Raw genomic sequence first — 26,496 nt, 5'->3', positions numbered from 1 at the left:
GTGGAGTGACTTGTCCAAGGTCACACAGCAGACTCGTAGAGGAGCGGGGATTGGAACCCAGGTCCTTCTGACGCCCGGGCTCTAGCCACTAGGCCACACTGCCCCTCTCCCATGTGTCTTATGGCGTCGAGTCGTGTCCGACCCGTAGCGACGCCACGGACCCATCCCTCCCAGAGCGGCTCACTTCCACCTGCGGTGGTTCCGGTAGCGAATCCGGAGACTTTTCTTGGTCAAAATCCAGACGCGGTTGACCGCTGCCAGCGTGGCTCAGTGGAAAGAGCCCGGGCTTTGGAGTCAGAGGTCGTGGGTTCAAATCCCGGCTCCGCCACTCGTCGGCTGTGTGACTTTGGGCAAGTCACTTCGCCGCTCTGGGCCTCCGTTCCCTCATTTGTAAAATGGGGATGATGACTGGGAGCCCCATGTGGGACAACCTGATCACCTTGTATCCTCCCCAGCGCTTAGAACAGTGCTCTGCACATAGTAAGCGCTTAACAAATGCCATCATCATCATCATCGCCTCCTTCCGCGCAGTCGAGTTGGGTTCTCCGCCCTCGACTCTGTCCCGTACCATGGCTGCCCGGCGTGGGTGAGTTGAAATTTGTAGCCGACGGCCTGCCGCTCGCTAGCCACCGGCCCAGCTAGGAATGGAGTGGACGGGCCTCTGCTGAGACTGGTAGACGGCTGGAAACTCTCCAGGTGCCACCCTGAGGGGGGTCTCTAACACTGTTACTATGGTATTTAAGTGCCGGTATTTATGGTATTAAGTATTAATAATACTTAATAATTGCTATAATAATAATGCAGTGTAATATAATAATGATGTGATACTATAATGATACTTAATAATTAATATTATGGTATTAAATTTAAGTGCTGGTATTTCTGGCATTAAGTATCAATAATACTTCCTAATTAATATCAGCATAATATAATATAATAAATATATAATATCAAATAATATAATATAATGTATGATGATATGATGATATAAAATGTGATATGATGTCGCATAACATAACATGATATGATATAATACAGTGTAATATAATGTATGATATATGCTCTAAAACATAATAATATGATAAAATATAATAATATGTATTATAATACAATACAATATAATATAATATAATATAATATAATGATATAACTAGTATAATATAATATAACACAATATAATATAATATAACATAATATAATATTATGTAATAATATGATGATATAAAATATAATATAACATAATATGATATGATATGATATAATGCGATATGATATATGATATGTAAAGATGTGCTATGATATAAAATATAATGATATAATGTGATATAATATATGATATAATATAATATAATGTATAATGATATGCTATGATATAAAATATAATAATATGATATAATATAATATATAATGATATGATAATATAAAATATAACATAATATAACAGTATAATATAATATATAATGATATGTTATGATATAATATTATATCATGTAATGTAATATAAAAATAATATAATATAACGTAATATGATATAATGTAATATATGATAATATATAATAATATGATAATACTTAATAATTGATATTATGGTATTAAATTTATGGTATTTAAGGTGTCAAGCGCTGTACTAAAGCTCTGTTTGGACATAGTCCGTGTCCCACATGGGGCTCCCAGCCCAAGGGAAGGAAAACACATATGAAATCCCCGTTTTCAGATGGGGAAGCCGAGGCACAGAGAATAATCATAATAATGATGGTGGCATCTGTTAAGCGCTTACTATTGGGTCAAACACTGCCCTCAGCCCGGGGTAGATACAAGGTGATCCGGTCGGACGCAGTCTCTGTCCCACGTGGGGCTCACGATTTTAATCCCCATTTTACGGATGAGGGAACTGAGGCAGAGAGAAGTTCAATGGCTTGCCTGAGTTCCCACAGCCCTAGGCACTAAGGTAGGTAGAAGATCATCTATCATCTGTAGCCCGCTGTTGGGTAGGCACCATCTCTATATGTTGCCAACTTGTACTTCCCAAGTGCTTAGTACAGTGCTCTGCACACAGAAAGAGCTCAATAAATACGATTGAATGAATGAATGAATATCATCTGAAGCCCGCTGTTGGTACCGTCTCTATGTGTTGCCAACTTGTACTTCCCAAGCGCTTAGTACAGTGCTCTGCACACAGTAAGCGCTCAATAAATATGATTGAATGAATGAATATCATCTGTAGCCCGCTGTTGGGTAGGGACCGTCTCTATGTGTTGCCAACTTGTACTTCCCAAGCGCTTAGTACTGTGCTCTGCACACAGTAAGCGCTCAATAAATACGATTGAATGAATGAATGAATCTGTAAAATGGGGATTAAGATTGTGAGCCCCAAGTGGGACAACCTGATCACCTTGTATCCCCCCCCCCCAGTGTTTAGAACAGTGCTTGGCACATAGTAAGCGCTTAACAAATACCACCATTATTATTATTATCTTCTGAGCAGTGTGGCTCAGTGGAAAGAGCACGGGTTTGGGAGTCAGAGGTCGTGGGTTCGAATTCCGGCCCCACCACTTAGCCGTGTGACTTTGGACAAGTCACTTGACTTCTCTGTGTCTCAGTTACCCCATCTGTAAAATGGGGATTAAAACTGTGAGCCCCCCGTGGGACAACCTGATTACCCTGTATCTACCCCAGCGCTTAGAACAGTGCTTGGCACATAGTAAGCGCTTAACAAATACCATTATTATTATTATTATTATAATCAGGTTGGTCACAGTCCCTGTCTCATTTGGGACTCACAGTCTAGGTAAGAGAGAGTAGGGTTTAATCCCCATTTGACGGATGAGGAAACTGAGGCTCGGAGCAATCAAATGACTTGTTCAAGGTCACACAGCAAGCGGACAACCAGCAGAGCCAGGATTAGAAATCCGGGTCTCTTGATGCCCAGGTTCATGCATTTGTCCAACCCCATTTGCTTGTATCCCTTCCAGCGCTTAGTATAGTGCCTGGCATATAGTAAGTGCTTAACAAATGCCACAATTATTGTTATTTCCACTATAGCAGGCTGCTCCTCAATAAGGCTTAGGGCCCCGGGCAATCAATCAATCAATCAATCAATCGTATTTATTGAGCGCTTACTGTGTGCAGAGCACTGTACTAAGTGCTTGGGAAGTACAAGTTGACAACATATAGAGACGGTCCCTACCCAACAGTGGGCTCACAGTCTAAAAGGCAGCTGACAAGGCCTTGCTTCACCTCTCTGTGCCTCAGTTCCCTCATCTGTAAAATGGGCATTAAGACTGTGAGCCCCACGTGGGGCAACCTGATCGTCATGTATCTACCCTGCGTGGCTCAGTGGAAAGAGCCCGGGCTTTGGAGTCAGAGGTCATGGGTTCAAATCCCGGCTCCACAACTTGTCAGCTGGGTGACTTTGGGCAAGTTACTTCACTTCTCTGGGCCTCGGTGACCTCATCTGGAAAATGGGGACGAAGACTGGGAGCCCCCCGTGGGACAACCTGATCACCTTGTAACCTCCCTAGCGCTTAGAACAGTGCCTTGCACATAGTAAGTGCTTAATAAATGCCATCATTATTATTATTATTATTACCCCAGCACTTAGAACAGTGCCTGGCACATAGTTTTGGCTTTTTGTTTTTTTTCTGAAGCAGTGAAGCTTAGAGGAAAGAGCATGGGCCTTGGAGCCAGAGGTCATGGGTTCTAATCCCGGCTCCGCCACTTGTCAGCTGTGTGACTTTGGACAAGTCACTGCACTTCTCTGGGCCTCAGTTCCCTCATCTGTAAAATGGGGATTAAGACCGTGAGCCCCCCGTGGGACAGCCTGATTACCTTGTAGTCAGCCCCAGTGCTTAGAACAGTGCTTTGTTCTCTGTCTCCCCCTTTTAGACTGTGAACCCACTGTTGGGTAGGGACCGTCTCTATATATTGCCAACTTGTACTTCCCAAGTGCTTAGTACAGTGCTCTGCACACAGTAAGTGCTCAATAAATACAATTGATTGATTGATTGATTGATTGCTTGGCCTGACGCTGGCGTGAGGGAGGAGAGAGATTGCCGGTCACATCAGGGATGGGTTGAGGTGAGGGGGAGAGGTGGGAGGACTCCTAGGCCAGGCCTGGGGCATGCCTGGGACCATCTGATAATAATAATAATAATAATAGCATTTATTAAGTGCTTACTATGTGCAAAGCACTGTTCTAAGCGCTGGGGAGGTTGCAAGTGCTCTGCACACAGTAAGCACTCAATAAATACGATTGATTCCTCTCCCCCTCCTCCCCCTCTCCATCCCCACCGCCTTACCTCCTTCCCTTCCCCAATCAATCAATCAATCGTATTTATTGAGCGCTTACTGTGTGCAGAGCACTGTACTAAGCGCTTGGGAAGTACAAGTCGATCTTTGACCACAGCACAAGTATATATGTATATATGTTTGTACGGATTTATTACTCTATTTTACTTGTACATATCTATTCTATTTATTTTATTTTGTTAATATGTTTGGTGTTGTTGTCCGTCTCCCCCTTCTAGACTGTGAGCCCACTGTTGGGTAGGGACTGTCTCTAGATGTTGCCAACTTGTACTTCCGAAGCGCTTAGTCCAGTGCTCTGCACACAGTCAGCGCTCAATAAATACGATTGACTGATTGATTGCAAGGTGATCAGGTTGTCCCACAGGGGACTCACAGTCTTCATCCCCATTTTACAGATGATTGATTGATTGCAAGGTGATCAGGTTGTCCCACAGGGGACTCACAGTCTTCATCCCCATTTTACAGATGATTGATTGATTGCAAGGTGATCAGGTTGTCCCACAGGGGACTCACAGTCTTCATCCCCATTTTACAGATGATTGATTGATTGCAAGGTGATCAGGTTGTCCCACAGGGGACTCACAGTCTTCATCCCCATTTTACAGATGAGGGAACTGAGGCACAGGGAAGTTAAGTGACTTGCCCAGAGTCACACAGCCGATGTTTTGTCTGGATGCCCAGACATGGATGAGGGAGGGGGGGACAGCAACCCCATCTTCTACCCTCCCTCTCCCTCCTCCTCCTCCTCCTCCTCCTCTTCCTCTTCTTCCTCCTCCTCCCCCCCTTCCCTGAGATTAAAGGTAAACTGAGAGCTAAAGACCCCTAACTGCTCCAGGTAATTGCTCTGCTCTTCCCCCTGACTTGTAACTTTTTACATCAGCAGAAATAATGATCCAGTCCGATCGATCGGGGTATTTATGGAGCGCTTACTGTGTGCAGAGCACTGTAGTAAGCGCTTAGCGAGGGCTTTCCCAGCCCGCCCTCCCCCATGATTGGATGAAATCGGCAGTTTGTTACAGTCGGCCTGGCATAAGAAGCAGCGTGGCTTAGTGTCAAGAGCGCTGGCTTGGGAGTCAGAGGTCGTGGGTTCGAATTCCTTCATTCAGTCCTATTTATTGAGCTCTGACTGTGTGCAGAGCACTGTACTAAGCGCTTGGGAAGTCCAAGTTGGCAACATAGAGAGACGGTCCCTACCCAACAGCGGGCTCACAGTCTAGAAGGGGGAGACAGACAACGAAACAAAACGTATTAACAAAGTAAAATAGATAGAGTATAATAGATAAATACGTACAAATAAAATAAATAAATAAGATGGGATTAATCCCGGCTACGCTACTTGTCAACTGTGTGACTTTGGGCAATTCACTTCACTTCTCTGTGCCTCAGTTAACTCATCTGGAAAATGGGGATTAATGGGGATTACTGTACTATGGCGATCTGTCAAGTGGGGATTTCTAATCCCAGCTCTGCCGCTTGTCTGCTGGGTGACTTTGGGCAGGTCACTTGACTTCTTTGTGCCTCAGTTCCCTCATCTGTAAAACGGGGATTAAGACTGTGAGCCCCACGTGGGGCAACCTGATCGTCTTGTATGTACCCCAGCGCTTAGAACAGTGCCTGGCACATAGTTCTGGCTCTTTGTTTTGTTTTTGTTTTTATTTTATTCTGAAGCAGTGTGGGTCAGTGGAAAGAGTGGCTTGGGAGTCAGAGGTCATGTGTTCTAATCCCGACTCCGCCACTTGTCAGCTGGGTGACTTCAGGAAAGTCATTGCCAAGATCCGTCCTTTCCTCTCCATCCAAACCGCTACCCTGCTCGTTCAACCTCTCATCCTATCCCGTCTGGACTACTGCATCAGCCTTCTCTCTGATCTCCCATCCTCGTGTCTCTCTCCACTTCAATCCATACTTCATGCTGCTGCCCAGATTATCTTTGTCCAGAAACACTCTGGGCATATCACTCCCCTCCTCAAAAATCTCCAGTGGCTACCAATCAATCTGCGCATCAGGCAGAAACTCCTCACCCTGGGCTTCCAGGCTGTCCATCACCTCGCCCCCTCCTACCTCACCTCCCTTCTCTCCTTCTCCAGCCCAGCCCGCACCCTCCGCTCCTCTGCCGCTAATCTCCTCACCGTTAGGCCTCGCTCTCGCCCGTCCCGCCATCGACCCCCGGCCCACATCATCCCCCGGGCCTGGAATGGCCTCCCTCTGCCCATCCGCCAAGCTAGCTCTCTTCCTCCCTTCAAGGCCCTACTGAGAGCTCACCTCCTCCAGGAGGCCTTCCCACACTGAGCCCCCTCCTTCCTCTCCCCCTCGTCCCCCTCTCCATCCCCCCCGTCTTACCTCCTTCCCTTCCCCACAGCACCTGTATATATGTATATATGGTTGTACATATTTTTTACTCTATTTATTTATTTATTATTTTATTTGTAAATGTCTATTCTATTTATTTTATTTTGTTAGTATGTTTGGTTTTGTTCTCCGTCTCCCCCTTTTAGACTGTGAGTCCACTGTTGGGTAGGGACTGTCTCTATGTGTTGCCAACTTGTACTTCCCAAGCGCTTAGTACAGTGCTCTGCACACAGTAAGCGCTCAATAAATACGATTGATTGATTGATTCTCTGGGCCTCAGTTACCTCATCTGTAAAATGGGGATTAAGACTGTGAGCCCCATGTGGGACAAACTTGATCACCTTGTATCCCCCCTGCAGCATTTAGAACAGTTCTCGGCACCCAGTAAGCACTTAACAAATGCCATTATTATTATTATTATTACAAGTTGGCAACATATAGAGACAGTCCCTACCCAACAGTGGGCTCACAGTCTAGAATGTTTATTGTTGTACTCTCCCAAGCACTTAGTACAGTGCTCTGCACATAGAAAGTGCTCAATAAGTACGATCGAATGAATGAGGCCGGGCCTCTCTCAGACATCAATGGCTTTTGACCGCTATTGAATTTCTGATCATCAACTCACGAAGAATAAGCCTAATAAGACGTTGGCCGCACCAGAGGAGCCGGGGCCAGTAAAATCCAGGACTGTAGGAGAGTGTCGTCCCTTGTGAAGGGGAGAGAGACCGATGCAGCACAGGGGTCCCATTCATTCATTCATTCCGTCGTATTTATTGAGCGCTGACTGTGTGCAGAGCACTGTACTAAGCGCTTGGGAAGTACAAGTTGGCAACATATAGAGACGATCCCTACCCAACAGTGGGCTCACAGTCTAGAAGAACTAGCTAACGCCGAAGCTCGGACAAGAAGCCACTGGGTCTCCCCACCCCGAGATTCCTCCCCACAACGAGCTCTCCGGCTTCACACCAAGATCTGCATCCAAAGGCAAACCCAGAGTCTTCCGCCACGGCCAAGGCCGGGACCTTGTATATGTATATATTTATTATTCTATTTATTTATTTTACTTGTACATATCTATCCTATTTATTTTATTTTGTTAGTATGTTTGGTTTTGTTCTCTGTCTCCCCCTTCTAGATGGTGAGCCCGCTGTTGGGTAGGGACCGTCTCTCTATGTTGCCAACTTGGACTTCCCAAGCGCTTAGTCCAGTGCTCTGCACACAGTAAGCGCTCAATAAATACGGTTGATGATTGATTGATTGACCGTATTCTTTAATTCGTACGTTCACTTGTTCTTTCAATCGGATTTACCGCGTACTCACCGTGCGCAAAGTGAAATGCGGTGTTGGAGAAGGCTTTTGCGAATACCACGGACTAACCGAGAATCAATCTAAATGGATCTTGGAGCAAATTAAACCAAAAGAGGTCTTTGGAAGGCCAAATTCATTCATTCATTCATTCAATCGTATTTATTGAGTGCTTACTGTGCTCAGAGCACTGTACTAAGCGCTTGGGAAGTACAAGTCGGCAACATATAAATGACATCCATTCATTCATTCAATCGTATTTATTGAGCGCTTACGGTGTGCAGAGCACTGTACTAAGCGCTTGGGAAGTAGAAGTTGGCAACATATAGAGACGGTTCCTACCCAACAGTGGGCTCTCACTCTAGAAGGGGGAGACAGACAACAAAACAAGACATTAACAAAATAAAATAAATAGAATAAATATGTACATGGACTCGAATTTTAAATTAGCCTATTTTGGACACTGAAAACTGGCCCTCAGACAGTGCAGATGTGTGCGAGCTCCTTGTGGAGCAGGGAATGTATCTGTTTATTGTTGTAATAATAATAATAATAATGGCATTTGTTAAGCGCTTACTATGTGCCGAGCACTGTTAAGCGCTTAGGACAGTGCTCTGCACACAGTGAGCGCTCAATAAATATGATTGAATGAACGTTTGTGTGGTGGGGGGATATCTGGGTGCTGGGTAGACTCAGTTTTGGGATTTTTCTGACAAAGGAGAGCTAGAGAGGAAACTTTTTCCATGCCTGTTGAACTTTTCTAGACTGTGAGCCCACTGTTGGGTAGGGACCATCTCTATATGTTGCCAACTTGTACTTCCCAAGCGCTTAGTACAGTGCTCTGCACACAGTAAGCGCTCAATAAATACGATTGATTGATTGATTGATTGAAGGCCCAGGAGAGGGTCACAACCACCGGCTAGTGAACAGCAACTCCTGGCTTGTGTATCTGAGAGGTGACATTCATCCAATCATTCAGTTGTTATTTATCGAGTGCTTATTGTGTGCAGTGCACTGTACTAAGTGCTTAATAAATGCCATTATTATTATTATTATTATTATTATTATTATTATTATTATTACTAAGGACCTGGGAGAGGACAATACAACAATAAACAGACACATCTCCTGAACCCCGCAGCAGCAGCGGGGCGGTGATGGATCCGTGGTGACTTGGAGCCAGGGCAGAAGGCTTGGTGAATGTACCTGCTGCATATGTTGCCAATTTGTATTTACCAAGCGCTTAGTACAGTGCTCTCTGCATACAGTAAGTGCTCAATAAATACAATTGAATGAACGAATGAATAAATATACCAACCTGGGCACCCTCAGTGGTTTAGGAAGGAAATCTGGCCTAGTGGAAAGAGCCTGGGGGGTCAGAAGACCTGGGTTCTAATCCCGGTTCTGCCAGTTCATTCATTCATTCATTCAGTCGTATTTATTGCGCACTTATTGGGTGCAGAGCAGTGTACTAAGAGCTTGGGAAGTACAAACCGGCAAAAAATCGGTACAATCGCCAGTTCATTCATTCATTCAGCCGTATTTATTGAGTGCTTACTGGGTGCAGAGCACTGTACTAAGCGCTTGGGAAGTACAAACCGGCAAAAAATCGGTACAATCGCCAGTTCATTCATTCATTCAATCGTATTTATTGAGTGCTTACTGTGTGCAGAGCACTGTACTAAGCGCTTGGGAAGTACAAACCGGCAAAAAATCGGTACAATCGCCAGTTCATTCATTCATTCAATCGTATTTATTGAGTGCTTACTGTGTGCAGAGCACTGTACTAAGCGCTTGGGAAGTACAAGTTGCTTGTGGTGTGACCTTGGCTGAATCCATTCACTTCTTTGGGCCTCAGCTTCCTCAGCTGTAAAATGGGGATTCGATGCCTGTTCTCCCTCCTACTTAGACTGTGAGCCCCATGCGGGATAAGGACAGTGTCCAACCTAATTAACCTGTACTTACCCCAGCGCTCAGAACGGTGTTTAGCACATAGTATACGCTGCTGGGAAGCAGCGTGGCTCAGTGGAAAGAACCCGGGCTTTGGAGTCAGAGGTCACGGGTTCAAATCCCAGCTCTGCCCCGTGTCAGCTGTGTGACCTTGGGCAAGTCACTTCCCTTCTCTTTGCCTCAGTTCCCTCATCTATAAAATGGGGATGAAGACTGTGAGCCCCACGTGGGACAACCTGATCACCTTGGAAACTCCCCAGCGCTTAGAACGGTGCCTTGCACATAGTAAGTGCTAATAAATGCCATTATTATTATTATTATTATTATTATTATTATTATTATTAACCAATGCAATAAAAAAAAGAACCCATTATCCAACCATGAGGCCCCTTCTGCAGAGACCTGGGTTTTCTCCATGTAAATGAATCATGATCGCAGTGCCGTTTATTGTACATTTCTATCCTATTTATTTTATTTTGTTGGTATGTTTGGTTCTGTTCTCTGTCTCCCCCTTTTAGACTGTGAGCCCACTGTTGGGTAGGGACTGTCTCTATGTGTTGCCAATTTGTACTTCCCAAGCGCTTAGTACAGTGCTCTGCACATAGTAAGCGCTCAATAAATACGATTGATTGATTGATTGATTGATTGATGGTGCCTGGGGATTGCCCTGTCACTCTGAACTGGTCTCCAACTCCTCTTCCTCCCTCTTCCCTTCCTCCTCCTCCCCACTTCTTCCTCCTCCTCCCCTTCTCCCCCTCCCTCTCGTCCCTCTTGTCCTTTCTCTCTCCCCGTCCCCTCTTCTCCTTCTTCCTCCCCCCTTCTCCACTGTCCAGTAAGAAGCGATAGACTAGACGCCCCGGTGGCATTTGTCGCAGTGCCGTTTATTGCAGCCCCCAGGGCTCCAGCTAGGCCAGCTCACTCGCTCACTGGGCGCAAGTCTGCCTGACATCAGCCCAAAAGTCCCAGGCCACTACTGGTGCCCCACTCATCCCTCTGTGGGCGTTTAACTAGCAACCCCGTGGACGCCTCCCCAATCCCCACCCCCGGGAAAGGCAAACAGGCCTATAAATCTGGGGTCCCAGCTCCGCCCTTCCGGCCACGGCCGGTGACAAATTCTTGGATTTGGGCGAGTCTCTTCTTGCCCGGCGTGGGGTCATCCCCAACGCCGCACGGGGGCCCGGCCGGGGTTTTCTGGGAGCCGCTGAAAATGGGGCCGAGGGAGCTCCTCACCATCTGCTGGTACCTGACCTGGAATTCCTTCAGCAGGTGGACGGCCTCGCGGTAGCGCTTCTGCTCCGCTCGCTTCTGCAAGGCCGTGACTGGAGAGAGAGGGAGAGAGACCATTTGGGAAACTCCTTTCCCGCTCCCGAGAGTCTCTAAAGCTCCCGTCCCCTGCCTTTCCTCATTCCCCCTTCTCCCAACTCTAGATTCCCCCAAGGTTTCTGCTTCTACCTTGTGTCCTCAATATGTTGCCAATTTGTACTTCCAAGCGCTTAGTACAGTGCTCTGCACACAGTAAGCGCTCAATAAATACGAATGAATGAATGAACTGGGGCGCTATAGCTCTTCATTTCCAGAGATAACCCGTTCAGATCCACCTCTTTGGGGTCTCTGCTTTTTTTTCCCTCCCCTGTGTGCTACCGGGGTATCCCAAATCGGTGAGAGGAGCCTATGTCCGGCGCAGGCCGAGACCAGGAGCTCGTCATCAGGAGCCACGCTTGCCTGGCTCACTGGAGGACCTGGAAGTTGCCAATGGGCTAGCCGGGCTGCCACCACGGCCACTGTGGAAACCAACCCGAGTGCGGAGTGGGAGCCTGTGGCGGATGCGAAGTGGGATCCGGGAAGCCAATCCACCCAGGTGTCCCCTCTTCCTGGAGGCTCTGGGGTCTCAGCAGAGAGGGGCCTTTAAAGCCCAAGTTCCATGTTGGGGTATCGGGGTAGGGGAAGACTGGGAATCCTTTCGGAGTCGCTCCGCAGGCCGGAAGGCAGGAGGAAGGCCGCTCCCAACCAGAGTAACTATTCTTGTGGCTTGAACCCAGCGTAAGGTTGGCCCTTTGGAGCCGCTCCCCTGGGGCTAAAATGCGTTCCCCCTGGTACCCCCAACCCAACCACCGCCCCGCTTCGGCCCCTCTGGCTGACCCGAGAGGCCTTGGGGGTCTGAGCAGCATCAGAACAGCTCCACGGGTACCTACCCAGAAGTCGGGGGGTTTGCCTGCCCAAACCCGGGTCGGGGCCGGCCTCGGAAGGGCCTCGGTTTGGATCTGTTGGGGCCTGAACTCCTCTTTATTGCCTCAGGGCCCCGAGCCTCTCTAGAAGACTCCAGGCTGTCTCATGACCCCTGGCTTAAAAACCAGGCCGAGTTGCCCTGGGTGGCATTCCCCGGCCTGGGCACGGCCAGCCACGTGAGCAGCGGGTAGGAGGCAGGACTCATTCATTCATTCAGTCGTATTTATTGAGCGCTTACCGTGTGCAGAGCACTGTACTAAGCACTTGGGAAGTAGAAGTGGCCAACATATAGAGACGGTCCCCACGCAACAACAGGCTCCAAACGCCGCACCGAGGATGCCCAGCGCTGGCGCCATGAGAAGCCAAACTGCAAGTTGGCTGAACCGCAGGCCGGTCGGAGGGCTTGGACGCACTGAGCCCCTTCCTTCCTCTCCCCCTCGTCCCCCTCTCCATCCCCCCCCATCTTACCTCCTTCCCTTCCCCCCAGCACCTGTATATATGTATATATGTTTGTACAGATTTATTACTCTATTTATTTATTTTACTTGTACATATCTATTCTATTTATTTTATTTTGTTAGTATGTTTGGTTTTGTTGTCTGTCTCCCCCTTTTAGACTGTGAGCCCGCTGTTGGGTAGGGACCGCCTCTATATGTTGCCAACTTGTACTTCCCAAGCGCTTAGTCCAGTGCTGTGCACACAGTAAGCGCTCAATAAATACGATTGAATGAATGAATGAATGACTAGGTGGGTCTTCACCATCCCCCTCTCAGGCTCCTTTTTGGCCACCTGGCCCACACCGGGGGAGTGGCCCCAGGACCAGTGAGGTGCCCGGGCCAGCTGGTCCCCCTCCCTGCTTCCTTCCCTGGCCTCAATAAATACGATTGATTGATTGATTCCCTGGCCTCCTGGACGCTCCCGGACTCCTCTGGAGTGGCCAAAGGAGAGCGGCGGCTGGCAGATAATAGTAATAATAATAATGGCATTTATTAAGCTCTTACTATGTGCAAAGCACTGTTCTAAGCGCTGGGGAGGTTACAAGGTGATCGGGTTGTCCCACGGGGGGCTCACAGTCTTAATCCCCACTTTACAGATGAGGGAACTGAGGCCCAGAGAAGTGAAGTGACTTGCGCAAAGTCACCCAGCTGACAGTTGGCGGAGCTGGGATTTGAACCCATGACCAAAGTCATTCATTCATTCATTCAATCCAAAGCCCGGGCTCTTTCCACTGAGCCACGCTGCTTCTCCAGATCCGGAGATCCGGAGGCCAAGGGCGGCCTTACCCAGCGGGATCTCGGTGATGTTCCCGGGAGCCCTCATGCAGGTCAGGACGTCCTCCAGCCGCTGGGCTTTGGCGCTTCGAGGAGCGCGGACCATCACCTCACCCACCTGCTGGGGAGAAAGATCGAATCAGGACTGCCTGGGCCCAGATGGAAAACGCACATGCATGCACATGTGTGCACACACAAACACGCACGCATGCATGCACATGTGCCTTCGCTGCCAGTGAAGCACATTCTGAGCCCAAGCAGCATGCCCAGGGCTGGCTGTGGTTAGAAAATAATAATAATAATGGCATTTATTAAGCGCTTACTATGTGCAAAGCACTGTTCTAGTCGCTGGGGAGGTTCATTCATTTATTCATATTTATTGAGCACTTACTGTGTGCAGAACACTGGACTAAGCGCTTGGGAAGTACAAGTTGGCAACATATAGAGACGGTCCCTACCCAACAGTGGGCTCATATAGTGATGGCATTTATTAAGTGCTTACTGTGTGCAAAGCACTGTTCTAGTCGTTGGGGAGCTTCATTCATTCATTCATTCAATCATATTTATTGAGCGCTTACTGTGTGCAGAGCACTCTACTAAGCGCTTGGGAAGTACAAGTTGGCAACATATAGAGACGGTCCCTACCCAACAACGGGCTCATATAGTGATGGCATTTACTAAACGCTTACTATGTGCAAAGCACTGTTCTAAGCACTGGGGAGGTTACATTGTGATCAGGTTGTCCCACAGGGGCTCACGGTCTTAATCCCCATTTTACAGATAGGTAACTGAGGCACAGAGAAGTGAAGTGACTTGCCCAAAGTCACACAGCTGACAATGGGCAGAGCCAGGATTTGAACCTGTGACCTCTGACTCCAAAGCCCGGGCTCTTTCCACTGAGCCACGCTAAAAGATAGGAAAGAAAGGACAGGGCTAAACAGCCACTTTTCTGAACGAAGGAATGCAAACAGTGGGGTTCCCCAGGGAGCAAGGTTAGTACCAGCTGTGAGATAATGGTAATAATAATAATAATGATGGCATGTATTAAGCGCTTGCTATGTGCAAAGCACTGTTCTAAGCGCTGGGGAGGCCCTTAATTTTCTAGCCGACCCAAAGACGCGTGCCGAATCCTGTCGGGTGATTTCCCGGGGCGATTTTTCTCTTTTACCTTTCTGTCCCCGAGGCCCCAAGCTGTCTGGCCGGAGTCCAGTCTCATCCTGCCGGACCCGTAAAGGCCGGGGCGGGCCAGAAGCCGCCGCAGAGCCCTCACGTTCTCCCGGAGGCCTGCGGACGGAAGAACCAACCCCAGCAGTCAATCAATCAATCAATCAATCGTATTTATTGAGCACTTACTGTGGGCAGAGCACTGGACTAAGCGCTTGGGACAGTACGACAATAAGCAGGGACAATCCCTGCCCACGACGAGTCTCGAGGGGGCTCAGCGGTCGGGGTGGGGCTGCCCACAACGACCCTTTATTTATGTTCGTACAGATTTCTTACTCTATTTTACTTGTCCGTATTTACTATTCTATTTATTTTGTTCATGATGTGCATCTAGCTTTACTTCTATTTGTTCTGACGACACCTGTCCACATGTTTTGTTTTCATTCATGCATTCAGTCGTATTTATAGAGCGCTTACCGTGTGCAGAGAGCTGGACTAAGCGCTTGGGAAGTACAAGTTGGCAACATAGAGAGACGGTCACTACCCAACAGCGGGCTACAGATGATATTCGTTCATTCATTCATTCATTCAATCGTATTTATTGAGCGCTTACTGTGTGCAGAGTACTGTACTAAGCGCTTGGGAAGTACAAGTTGGCAACATAGAGAGACGGTCCCTACCCGACAGCGGGCTCACAGTCTAGAAGGGGGAGTCGGACAACAAAACGTTTTAACAAAATAAATAGAATAAATATGTCCAAATAAAATGAATAAATAGAGTAATAAGTCTCTCTCGGCTTCATTCATTCATTCAATCGTATTTATTGAGCGCTTACTGTGTGCAGAGCACTGGACTAAGCGCTTGGGAAGTACAAGTTGGCAACACATGGAGACGGTCACTGCCCAACAGCGGGCTACAGATGATATTCATTCATTCATTCATTCATTCAATCGTATTTATTGAGTGCTTACTGTGTGCAGAGCACTGGACTAAGCGCTTGGGAAGTACAAGTTGGCAACATATAGAGACGGTCCCTACCCAACAGCGGGCTACAGATGATATTCATTCATTCAATCATATTTATTGAGCGCTTACTGTGTGCAGAGCACTGTACTAAGCGCTTGGGAAGTACAAGTTGGCAACATATAGAGACGGTCCCTACCCAACAGCGGGCTACAGATGATATTCATTCATTCAATCGTATTTATTGAGCACTTACTGTGTGCAGAGCACTGTACTAAGCGCTTGGGAAGTACAAATTGGCAACATAGAGAGACGGTCCCTACCCAACAGTGGGCTCACAGTCTAAAAGGGGGAGACGGAGAACAGAACCAAACATACTAACAAAATAAAATAAATAGAATAGATATGTACGGGTCCAAGTGGAGAACCCCGAGCGACCGTCGGCTCTGACCACTCGTCCCGGGCCTCCGAGCGGCACTTACTGAGCACCCTCTTGGTGGGAGGCTATGCTCTGGACGGGTGGGAAGCAAAGCGGCGGGATGGTGGATAGAGAGCCAGGCTGGGAGTCAGGAGGTCATGGGTTCTAATCCCGGTTCTGCCGCTCGTCTGCTGTGTTTTGTTGTCCGTCTCCCCCTTCTAGCCTGTGAGCCCGTTGTTGGGTAGGGACCGTCTCTAGATGTTGCCAACTTGGACTTCCCAAGCGCTTAGCACAGTGCTCTGCACACAGTAAGCGCTCAATAAATACGATTGAATGAATGAATGAATGAACTTACAGTCTAAGGGGAGATAACAACACCAGCTCTGCCACCTGCCTGCCGTGTGATCTTGAGTAAGTCACTTCTCTGTGTTTCAGTTTCCTCATCTGTCAAATGGGGTTTAATTTCCTGTTCTTTCTCCCTGCCCCCGTTGTGGGACAGAGATCTGATATCAATAATAATAATGATGATGGTAATTGTTAAGCCCTTACTATGTGCCAAGCACTGTTCCAAGTGCTGGGGTAATGATAATAATACTAATACTAATACTAATACTAATAATAATAATAATAATAATGGTATTTGTTAAGCGCTTACTATGTGCCAAGCATTGTTCCAAGTGCTGGGGTAATAATAGTAATAATAATAATGATGGTATTTGTTAAGCGCTTACTATGTGCAAAGCACTGTTCTAAGCGCTGGGGAGGTTACAAGGTGATCAGCGTGGCTCAGTGGAAAGAGCCCGGGCTTTGGAGTCAGAGGTCATGGGTTTGAATCCCGGCTCCGCCCCATGTCTGCTGTGTGACCTTGGGCAAGTCGCTTAACTTCTCTGAGCCTCAGTTACCTCATCTGTAAAATGGGGATTAAGACTGTGAGCCCCCCCCGTGGGACAACCTGATCACTTTGTACCCCCCCCCAGCGCTTAGAACAGTGCTTTGCACATAGTAAGCGCTTAACAAATGCCAAGATTATTATTATTATTATCAGGTTGTCCCACGACGGGCTCAGAGTCTTCATCCCCATTTGACAGATGAGGGAACTGAGGCCCAGAGAAGTGAAGTGACTTGCCCAAAGTCACACAGCTGACAGTTGGTGGAGCCGGGGTAGATACAAGGTTGTCCCATGTGGGGCTCACAGTCATAATCTCCATTTTCCAGATGAGTAAACTGAGGCCCAGAGAAGTTAAGTGACTTGCCTAAAGTCACACAGCTGCCAAGTGGCAGAGCCGGGATTAGAACCCACGACCTCTGACCCCCAAGCCCGGGCTCTTTCCACTAAGTCACGCTGTATCATTGACATCATTGTGAAGCAGCGTGGCTCAGTGGAAAGAGCCCGGGCTTGGGAGTCAGAGGTTGTGGGTTCAAATCCTGGCTCGGCCACTTGTCAGCTGGGTGACTTTGGGCAAGTCACTTCACTTCTCTGGGCCTCAGTTCCCTCATCTGTAAAATGGGGATGAAGACTGTGAGCCCCCCGTGGGACAACCTGATCACCTTGCATCCTCCCCAGCGCTTAGAACAGTGCTCTGCACATAGTAAGTGCTTAACAAATGCTATTATTACTATTATCATCATCAATCGTATTTATTGAGCGCTTACTATGAGCAGAGCACTGTACTAAGCGCTTGGGAAGTACAAATTGGCAACATATAAAGTCCCTACCCAACAGTGGGCTCACAGTCTAAAAGAGTGTACTATTAGACTGTGAGCCCACTGTTGGGTAGGGACCGTCTCTATTGTTGCCAACTTGTACTTCCCAAGCGCTTAGTACAGTGCTCTGCACACAGTAAGCGCTCAATAAATACGATGCAATGAATGAATGAATGAATATTACTATTACACAGGCCCTGCCCCACATGGGGCTCACAGTGTCAAATTCCCACTTTACAGAGGAGGTGACTGAGGCCCAGAGAAATGAAGTGACTTGCCCAAGGTTACACAGCAGTCAAGTAAAAGAGTGAGGATTAGAACCCAGGTCCTTCCGACTCCCAAGCCCGTGCTCTAGCCACTAGGCCACACTGCTGCCACTCCCCTACTTCCCAAGCGCTTAGTACAGTGCTCTGCACATAGTAAGCGCTCAATAAATACGATTGATGATGATGATGATGATGATGAGAGGGGCCGTCAGCTCTCCCTCCACTTGATTAGGAAGGACTTCCTAGAGGAAAAAGGATTTACGGGCTTTGGAGTCAGAGGTCATGGGTTCAAATCCCGGCTCCACCACTTGTCAGCTGTGTGACTTTGGGCTAGTCACTTCACTTCTCTGGGCCTCAGGACCTCATCTGGAAAATGGGGATGAAGACTGTGAGTCCCACGTGGGACAACCTGATCACCTTGTAACCTCCCCAGCGCTTAGAACAGTGCTCTGCACATAGTAAGCGCTTAATAAATGCCATTATTATTATTATTATTATTGTTAGGCATCATGGCCTAGTGGAAAGAGCCCAAGCCGGGAAATCAGAGGACGTGGGTTCTAATCCCTGCTCCGCTCCTTGTCTGCTGTGTGACCTTGGGTGAATCCATTCATTCAGTCGTATTTATTGAGCGCTTACTGTGTGCAGAGCACTGTACTAAGCGCTTGGGAAGTCCAAGTTGGCATCATATAGAGACGGTCCCTACCCAACAGCGGGCTCACAGCCTAGAAGACTTCTCTGGGCCTCAGTTTCCTCATCTGCAAAATGATTGTGTCCAACCTAACTAGCTTCTATCTACCCCAGCGCTTAGTGCAGTGCCTGGCACATAGTAAGCCGTTATCAAATACCATAAAAAATGCCATCAGTAAGGAGTACTTGACTGGGTTCTAATCTGCCACTTGTCTGCTGTGTGACCTTGGGCGAGTCACTTTGCTTCTCTGGGCCTCCGTTCCCTCATCTGTAAAATGAGGATGAAGATGGTGAGCCCCACTTGGGACACGGACTGTGTCCAACCTGATTGGACCTGAGAAGCAGAGTGGCTCAGTGGAAAGAGCCCGGGCTTTGGAGTCAGAGGTCATGGGTTCGAATCCCGGCTCCGCCACTTGTCAGCTGTGTGACTTTGGGCAAGTCACTTCACCTCTCTGGGCCTCAGTTCCCTCATCTTTAAAATGGGGATGAAGACTGTGAGCCCCACGTGGGACTACCTGATTACCTTGTATCCACCCCAGCGCTTAAAGCAGTGCTTGGCACATAGTAAGCGCTTAACAAATACCAACATTATTATTATTATTATTATGTTGGATCTACCCCAGTGCTTGCCACATAGTAATTGCTTAACAAATACCATTATTATTATTATTATTATTATTTCTGCTTTTCTTTGGCTCTGACACCATGCCTGGATTGCTGGTAATAATAATAATGGTATTTGTTAAGCGCTTACTATGTGCCAAGCACTGTTCTAAGCACTGGGGTAGATACAGAGTAATCAGGTTGTCCCACGCGGGGCTCACGGTTTTAATCCCCATTTTACAGATGGGGTAACTGAGACCCAGAGAAATCAAGTGACTTGTCCAAAGTCACACAGCTAAGTGGCGGGTCCGGGATTTGAACCCACGACCTCTGGCTCCCAAACCCATGCTCTTTCCACTGAGCCACGCTGCTCAGAAGATAATAATAATGATAATAACAGTGGTATTTGTTAAGCGCTTACTATAATAATAATTGGCATTTTGTTAAGCGCTTACTATGTGCAAAGCACCGTTCTAAGTGCTGGGGAGGATACCGGCTGATCAGGTTGTCCCACATGGGGCTCACAGTCTTCATTCCCATTTTACAGATGAGGTAACTGAGGCCCAGAGAAGTTAAGTGACTTGCCCAAGATCACACAGCAGACATGTGGCGGAGCCGGGATTTGAGAGCATAGCTAGCTCTCTTCCTCCCTTCAAGGCCCTGCTGAGAGCTCACCTCCTCCAGGAGGCCTTCCCAGACTGAGCCCCTTCCTTCCTCTCCCCCTCGTCCCCCTCTCCATCCCCCCCCATCTTACCTCCTTCCCTTCCCCACAGCACCTGGATATATGTATATAGGTTTGTACATATTTATTACTCTATTTATTTATTTATTTTACTTGTACATAGCTTTTCTATTTATTTTATTTTGTTAGTATGTTTGGTTTTGTTCTCTGTCCCCCCTTTTCAGACTGTGAGCCCACTGTTGGGTAGGGACTGTCTCTATATGTTGCCAATTTGTACTTCCCAAGCGCTTAGTACAGTGCTCTGCACATAGTAAGTGCTCATGCTCAATAAATACAATTGATGATGATGATGATGATGATTTGAACCCACGACCTCTGGCTCCCAAACCCATGCTCTTTCCACTGAGCCACGCTGCTCAGAAGATAATAATAATAATAATAACGGTGGTATTTGTTAAGCACTTACTATGTGCCGAGCACTGTTCTAAGCGCTGGGGGGGGGGGGGGGGGGATACAAGGTGATCAGGTTGTCCCACTTGGGGCTCACAATCTTCATCCCCGTTTTACAGATGATAGATGATCTTCTATCTACCTTAGTGCCTAGGGCTGTGGGAACTCGGGCAAGCCACTGAACTTCTCTCTGCCTCAGTTCCCTCATCCGTAAAATGGGGATGAAAATCGTGAGCCCCGCAGAGGCTGCGTCCAACCGGATCACCTTGTATCCACCCCGGGCTGAGAGCGGTGTTTGACCCAATGTTTAATCAATCAATCAATCGTATTTATTGAGCGCTTACTATGTGCAGAGCACTGTACTAAGCGCTTGGGAAGTATGTTTAAGCGTCAGGAGAAGGCCCGCGCCGCTGACTTACCGAGGGGCTGGATGAAATCCGGGTCGGGCTTCACCTGCAGGAGCTCCTCGTAGCCCCGGTACGGATTTGGGGCCTCCACCATGACTGGGTTTTCCGTCTTCTTGCTCTCCTTGACCTTCCCCCTCGCTCTTCTCCCGCCCTTTTTCCCTCCTTTGGGGTTCCTCTCCCCTCTTCCTCCTTTCCGGCTCCAGGGCGAACTCTGGATGGTGCTCACCTGGACCCAGGGAGAGGGAAACCGATCGGCGGAGCGGACGGCCGACCCCGGACCTCGCTCGACCGAGCATTTATGGAGCGCTTTCTGGGGGCGGGGCACTGTACTAAGCGCTCGGGGGAGAGTTCAATACAATAGACACGATCCCTGAAGCAGCATGGCCTAGTGGCAAGAGAATGGACTGGGGAATCAGAGGCCGTGGGTTCATCTCTGCCACTTCCCCCTTCTGATAATGATGGCATTTATTAAGCGCTTACTATGTGCAAAGCACTGTTCTAAGCACTGAGGAGGTTACAAGGTGACCAGGTTGTCCCACGTGGGGCTCACAGTCTTCATCCCCATTTTCCAGATGAGGGAACTGAGGCCCAGAGAAGTGAAGTGACTTGCCCAAAGTCACCCGGCTGACAATTGGCGGAGCCGGGGTTTGAACCCATGACCTCTGACTCCAAAGCCCGGGCTCTTATCCACCGAGCCACGCTGCTTCTTGACTGTGAGCCCACTGTTGGGTAGGGACCGTCTCTCTATGTTGCCAACTTGGACTTCCCAGGCGCTTAGTACAGTGCTCTGCACCCAGTAAGCGCTCGATAAATACGATCGATTGATGGATTGCCTGCTGTGTGACCTTGGGCCAATCACTTCACTGCTCTGGGCCTCAGTTACCTCACCTGTAAAATGGGGGTTGAGATTGTGAGCCCCATGTGGGACAACCGGATTACCTTGTTATCGACCCCAGCGCTTAGGACAGGGCTTTGGAGTCAGAGGTCACGGGTTCAAATCCCGGCTCCACCACTTAGCTGTGTGACTTTGGGCAAGTCACTTCACTTCTCTGGACCTCAGTTCCCTCAACTGTAAAATGGGGATTAAGACTGTGAGCCCCCCGTGGGACAACCTGATCACCTTGTAACCTCCCCAGTGCTTAGAACAGTGCTTCGCACATAGTAAGCGCTTATCAAATGCCGTCATTATCATTATTATTACTAAGCGGGCCAGAAATGTGTCTGCTAACTCTGTTACTGCTCATTACAAAAACATGCCCGCTAACTCTGTTATACTGTCCTCTCCCAAGCATTTAGTTCAGTGCTCCACACACAGTGAGCGCTCAATAAGTACCAGTGATCAAGAATGACTACTGGCTGTTTGCAAAGTCCCCAACGACGATGCAAGTGAGGGGTAGAATGGAGGCTCCGCTGGCCAATTTGGGGAGGCTGCTTAGGGTGACCCACATCTGGGAGGGGAGGGAGCACTGTGGCCTAGTGGAGAGAGCACCGGCTTGGGGGTCAGAAGGACCTGGGTTCTCATCCCTTATGTGCTGTGTGACCTTGGGAAAGTCACTTCACTTCTCTCGGCCTCAGTTCCCTCACCTGTAAAATGGGAATTAATAATAATAATAATATTAATAATAACAAAGGTATTTGTCAAGCACTTACTGTGGGCCAAGCACTGTTCTAAGCCCTGGGGGAGATACGAGGTCATCAGGTTGCCCCATGTGGGGCTCACAGGCTAAATCCCCATTTTACAGATGAGGTCACTGAGGCCCAGAGAAGTGAAGTGACTTACCCGAAGTCATACAGCCAACAAGTGGCAGAGGCGGGATTAGAACCCATGACCTCTGACTCCCAAGCTTGTGCTCTTTCCACTAAGCTTCGCTGCTTCTAAGACACCGAGCCTCATGTGGGGCAGGGACTGTGTCCAACCTGATTAGTTTGTATCTACCCCAGTGCTTAGAACAGTGCTTGACACATATTAATCAATCAAGCAATCGTATTTATTGAGCGCTTACTGTGTGCAGAGCACTGTACTAAGCGCTTGGGAAGTACAAGCTGGCAACATATAGAGACAGTCCCTACCCAGCAGTGGGCTCACAGTCTAAAAAAGCACTTAACCAATATCATTCATTCATTCAGTCGTATTTATTGAGTGCTTATTGTGTGCAGAGCATTATACTAAGCGCTTGGGAGAGTACAATATAACAATAAGTGGACACATTCCCTGCCCACAACAAGCTTATGGTCTAGAGGGGGGGACAGACACTAACATGTCTGGATATTAACATGACATTAACATGTTTAACATTCTAGACTGTGAGCCCGCTGTCTCTATGTGTTGCTGACTTGGACTTCCCAAGCGCTGAGTACAGTGCTCTGCACACAGTAAGCGCTCAATAAATATCTATTCTATTTATTTTACTTTGTTAATATGTTTGGTTTTGTTCTCTGTCCCCCCCTTCTAGACTGTGAGCCCACTGTTGGGTAGGGACCGTCTCTAGATGTTGCCAACTTGGACTTCCCAAGCGCTTAGTCCAGTGCTCTGCACACAGTAAGCGCTCAATAAATACGATTGATTGATTAGTACAGTGCTCTGCACACAGTAAGAGCTCAAAGCTGTGTGACTTTGGACAAGTCACTTCACTTCTAGACTGTGAGCCCACCTTCTAGACCGTGAGCCCACTGTTGGGTAGGGACCGTCTCTATATGTTGCCAACTTGGACTTCCCAAGCGCTTAGTACAGTGCTCTGCACACAGTAAGCGCTCAATAAATACGATTGAATGAATGAATGAATGAATAAATACGATTGAATGAATGAATGAACATAAATATAAATACGATTGAATGAATGAATGAATGAATGAATACGATTGAATGAATGAACATAAATAAATGAATTATGGATATGAACATAAGTGCTGTGGGGCTGGGAGAGAGGATGAATAAAGGAAGCAAGACATTAACATAAATAAATGAATTATGGTTATTATTCATATTTATATCTATATATTCAGGTTTAATATTATTTTACTCCATGGTTACACTGTCAATTATTACATATTTTGTTATTTGGATTGTACAATTATGGCAGCATAGCCTTGTGGAAAGAACATGAGACAGAGTCAGGGCAACCCATGCTTTAGTCCCAGCTCTGCTCATAACCTCTTGGTGCCTCATTTCTTCACCTGTGAAATGGGGATCAAAGTGCTGCAGGGCTGGGAGACAGGATGAATAAAGGGATCAAGTCAGGATAATAATAATAATGATGGCATTTGTTAAGCACTTACTATGTGCAAAGCACTGTTCTAAGCGCCGGGGGGGAGGATACAAGGTGACCACGTTGTCCCACGTGGGGCTCACAGTCTTCATCCCCATTTTACAGATGAGGGAACTGAGGCTCAGAGAAGTGAAGGGACTTGTCCAAGGTCACACAGCAGACATGCAGGGGAGCCGGGATTTGAACCCAGGATGACAAAGAAGGGAGTGAAAGAAGAGGCTTAGTCAGGGAAGGCTTCTGGGAGGAAATGTGCATTCGATAAGGCTTTGAAGCCAAGGAGAGGAATCGTCTGTTGGATTTGAGGAGGGAAAGCATTTCGGGTCGGAGACCGAACGTGGGCGAGGGGTCGGCGGAGAGATAGAGGGGATGGAGGTGCAGTGAGAAGGTTGGCATTATAAGGGGGAAGTGCGTGGGCCGGATTGTAGTAGGAGAGTAGCGAGGTGAGGTAGCAGCGGGCAAGATTCATTCATTCATTCATTCAATCGTATTTATTGAGCGCTTACTGTGTGCAGAGCACTGTACTAAGAGCTTGGGCAGTACAAGTTGGCAACATATAGAGAAGGCCCCTACCCAACAGCGGGCTCACAGTCTAGAAGGGGGAGACAGACAACAAAACATATTAACAAAATAAAATAGAATAAATATGTACAAGTAAAATAAATAGAGTAATAAATGTGTACAAACACATATACAAGATGATTGACTGCTTTGTGCCTGGCACATAGTATGCGCTTAATAAATGCTTAATAAATATTTATAATATTGGTATTTGTTTAGCGCTATGTGCCAAGCACTGTTCTAAGCGCTGGGGTAGATACAAGGTAATCAGGTTGTCCCACGAGGGGCTCACAGTCTTCCTCCCCATTTTACAGATGAGGGAACTGAGGCCCAGAGAAGTGAAGTGACTTGCCCCAGTGGCGGAGCCGGGATTCGAACCCATGACCTCTGACTCCCAAGCCCGGGCTCTTTCCACTGAGCCGCTCTGCTTCTCCCGATACGGAGATGATTTTTTAGGAGGGTGGGGGGTTGACATGTCCTGAACGTTTCTTTAAAAAGATGATCAGGTTAACGTGGTAGCAGTTTGGATGGAGAGGAAAGGGTGGATTTTAGCGATGTGCTGAAAGGGGGACCGACGGGATTTGGTGACGGATTGAATATATGGGTTGAATGAGAGAGCGGAGTCGAGGATGACGCCAAGGATGCAGGCTCGTGAGACGGGGGGGATGGTGGTGCCGTCTACAGTGATGGGAAAGTTAGGGAGAGGACAGGGATTGGGTGGGAAGATAAGGAGCTCTGTTTCGGACATGTTAAATTTGAGGTGACGGGAGGACATTGAGCACTTATTACGTGCAGAGCATTCATTCATTCAATCGTATTTATTGAGCGCTTACTGTGTGCAGAGCACTGTACTAAGCGCTTGGTAGTTAGCTCTTGGGAGAGTCCAGTACATCAGAATGAGCAGACATGGTCCCTGCCCACAAGGAGCTTACAGTGTCCTCTCCATTCTTTCCATCTCAGTGAGGGAAAGCGGGGTCTGGTCTTGTCAGCGATGGGGAGGAACGGGGATTTGGAAAGTGACCAATTATACCGAGTAGAACCCTCCCCCACAGCCCCCCACCCCCAAGCCGGTGTAGCCCCCCGGTAAGTGAAAGGCCATTTCACACCCTGGGAAGTCCCTGTGGAGACCCCCCTCGCCGCCCCCAGCCTTGGTCGCCTTGGAAACAGAGACCCGAGGAGGCTGGGACCCCAGAAGAGAACCTGAGTCATGAAGAAGGAGTCCAACTCTTGGCCAAGATGGGTGTCCTGCTGGCTGGGCGTGAGCGACCCTCCGTCCTCTCCGGCCCGGCCCGCACGCTGCCGGCCGGGCCTCGCGGGGGCCGAGCTGATGGACGGGAGGGGTCCGCCAAAGTCGGCCCACCGGGGGTCTTGGGGGGCCGAGAGGCCCTGGGGAGCGTCCAGCTCCGGAGGTCCTTTGGGGACCTTGGGGATAAAGGACTTCACCTAGCGGGAACAAGACGATGGGAATCAAAAGCCAGGCTCTGGTCTGGAGGACCAGTCTTTTAGACTGTTAGCCCACTGTCTCTATATGTTGCCAATTTGTACTTCCCAAGCGCTTAGTACAGTGCTCTGCACATAGTAAGCGCTCAATAAATACGATTGATGATGATGATGATGATGAGGACGCCCCGAGACGACCAGCCAGTGGGGAAGCGACTCCTTCTCCTCCCCACTTCCCCCCCGCAGTGCCTGGTCCTTGATAATTATGGTGCTTGTTAAGTGCTTAGTACGTGCCAAGCGCTGTTCTAAGCGCTGGGTCAATCACGGTGGACACAGTCCCTGTCCCGTGTGGGGCTCACCGTCTTAATCTCCATTTTAAAGATGAGGGAACTGAGGCCCAGAGAAGCGAAGGGACTTGCCCAGGGTCACACAGCAGACATGTGGCGGAGCTGGGATTAGAACCCAGGTCCTTCTGACTCCGA

General features: G+C 48.1%; 1 protein-coding gene across 1 annotated transcript in view; it reads right to left on the bottom strand.

The window, feature by feature from the left end:
* Window positions 1-10,783: 10,783 nt before the first annotated feature.
* XRRA1 (X-ray radiation resistance associated 1) overlaps window positions 10,784-26,496 on the bottom strand; it is an 89,110-nt gene continuing 73,397 nt past the window's right edge. The window contains exons 14-18 of the mRNA XM_038740026.1: window positions 25,775-26,017; window positions 20,763-20,976; window positions 14,575-14,690; window positions 13,419-13,527; window positions 10,784-11,228 (exon numbers count right to left, since the gene is read on the bottom strand). Of these exons, the coding sequence (XP_038595954.1) occupies window positions 10,972-11,228; window positions 13,419-13,527; window positions 14,575-14,690; window positions 20,763-20,976; window positions 25,775-26,017 (939 nt within the window). The 3' untranslated portion in view covers window positions 10,784-10,971. The remainder of the gene's footprint in view (window positions 11,229-13,418; window positions 13,528-14,574; window positions 14,691-20,762; window positions 20,977-25,774; window positions 26,018-26,496) is intronic.

This window comes from Tachyglossus aculeatus, chromosome 2, assembly GCF_015852505.1.
Source record: "Tachyglossus aculeatus isolate mTacAcu1 chromosome 2, mTacAcu1.pri, whole genome shotgun sequence".
Taxonomy (NCBI): Eukaryota; Metazoa; Chordata; class Mammalia; order Monotremata; family Tachyglossidae; genus Tachyglossus; species Tachyglossus aculeatus.
This window is presented reverse-complemented; position numbering and strand designations above follow the sequence as displayed.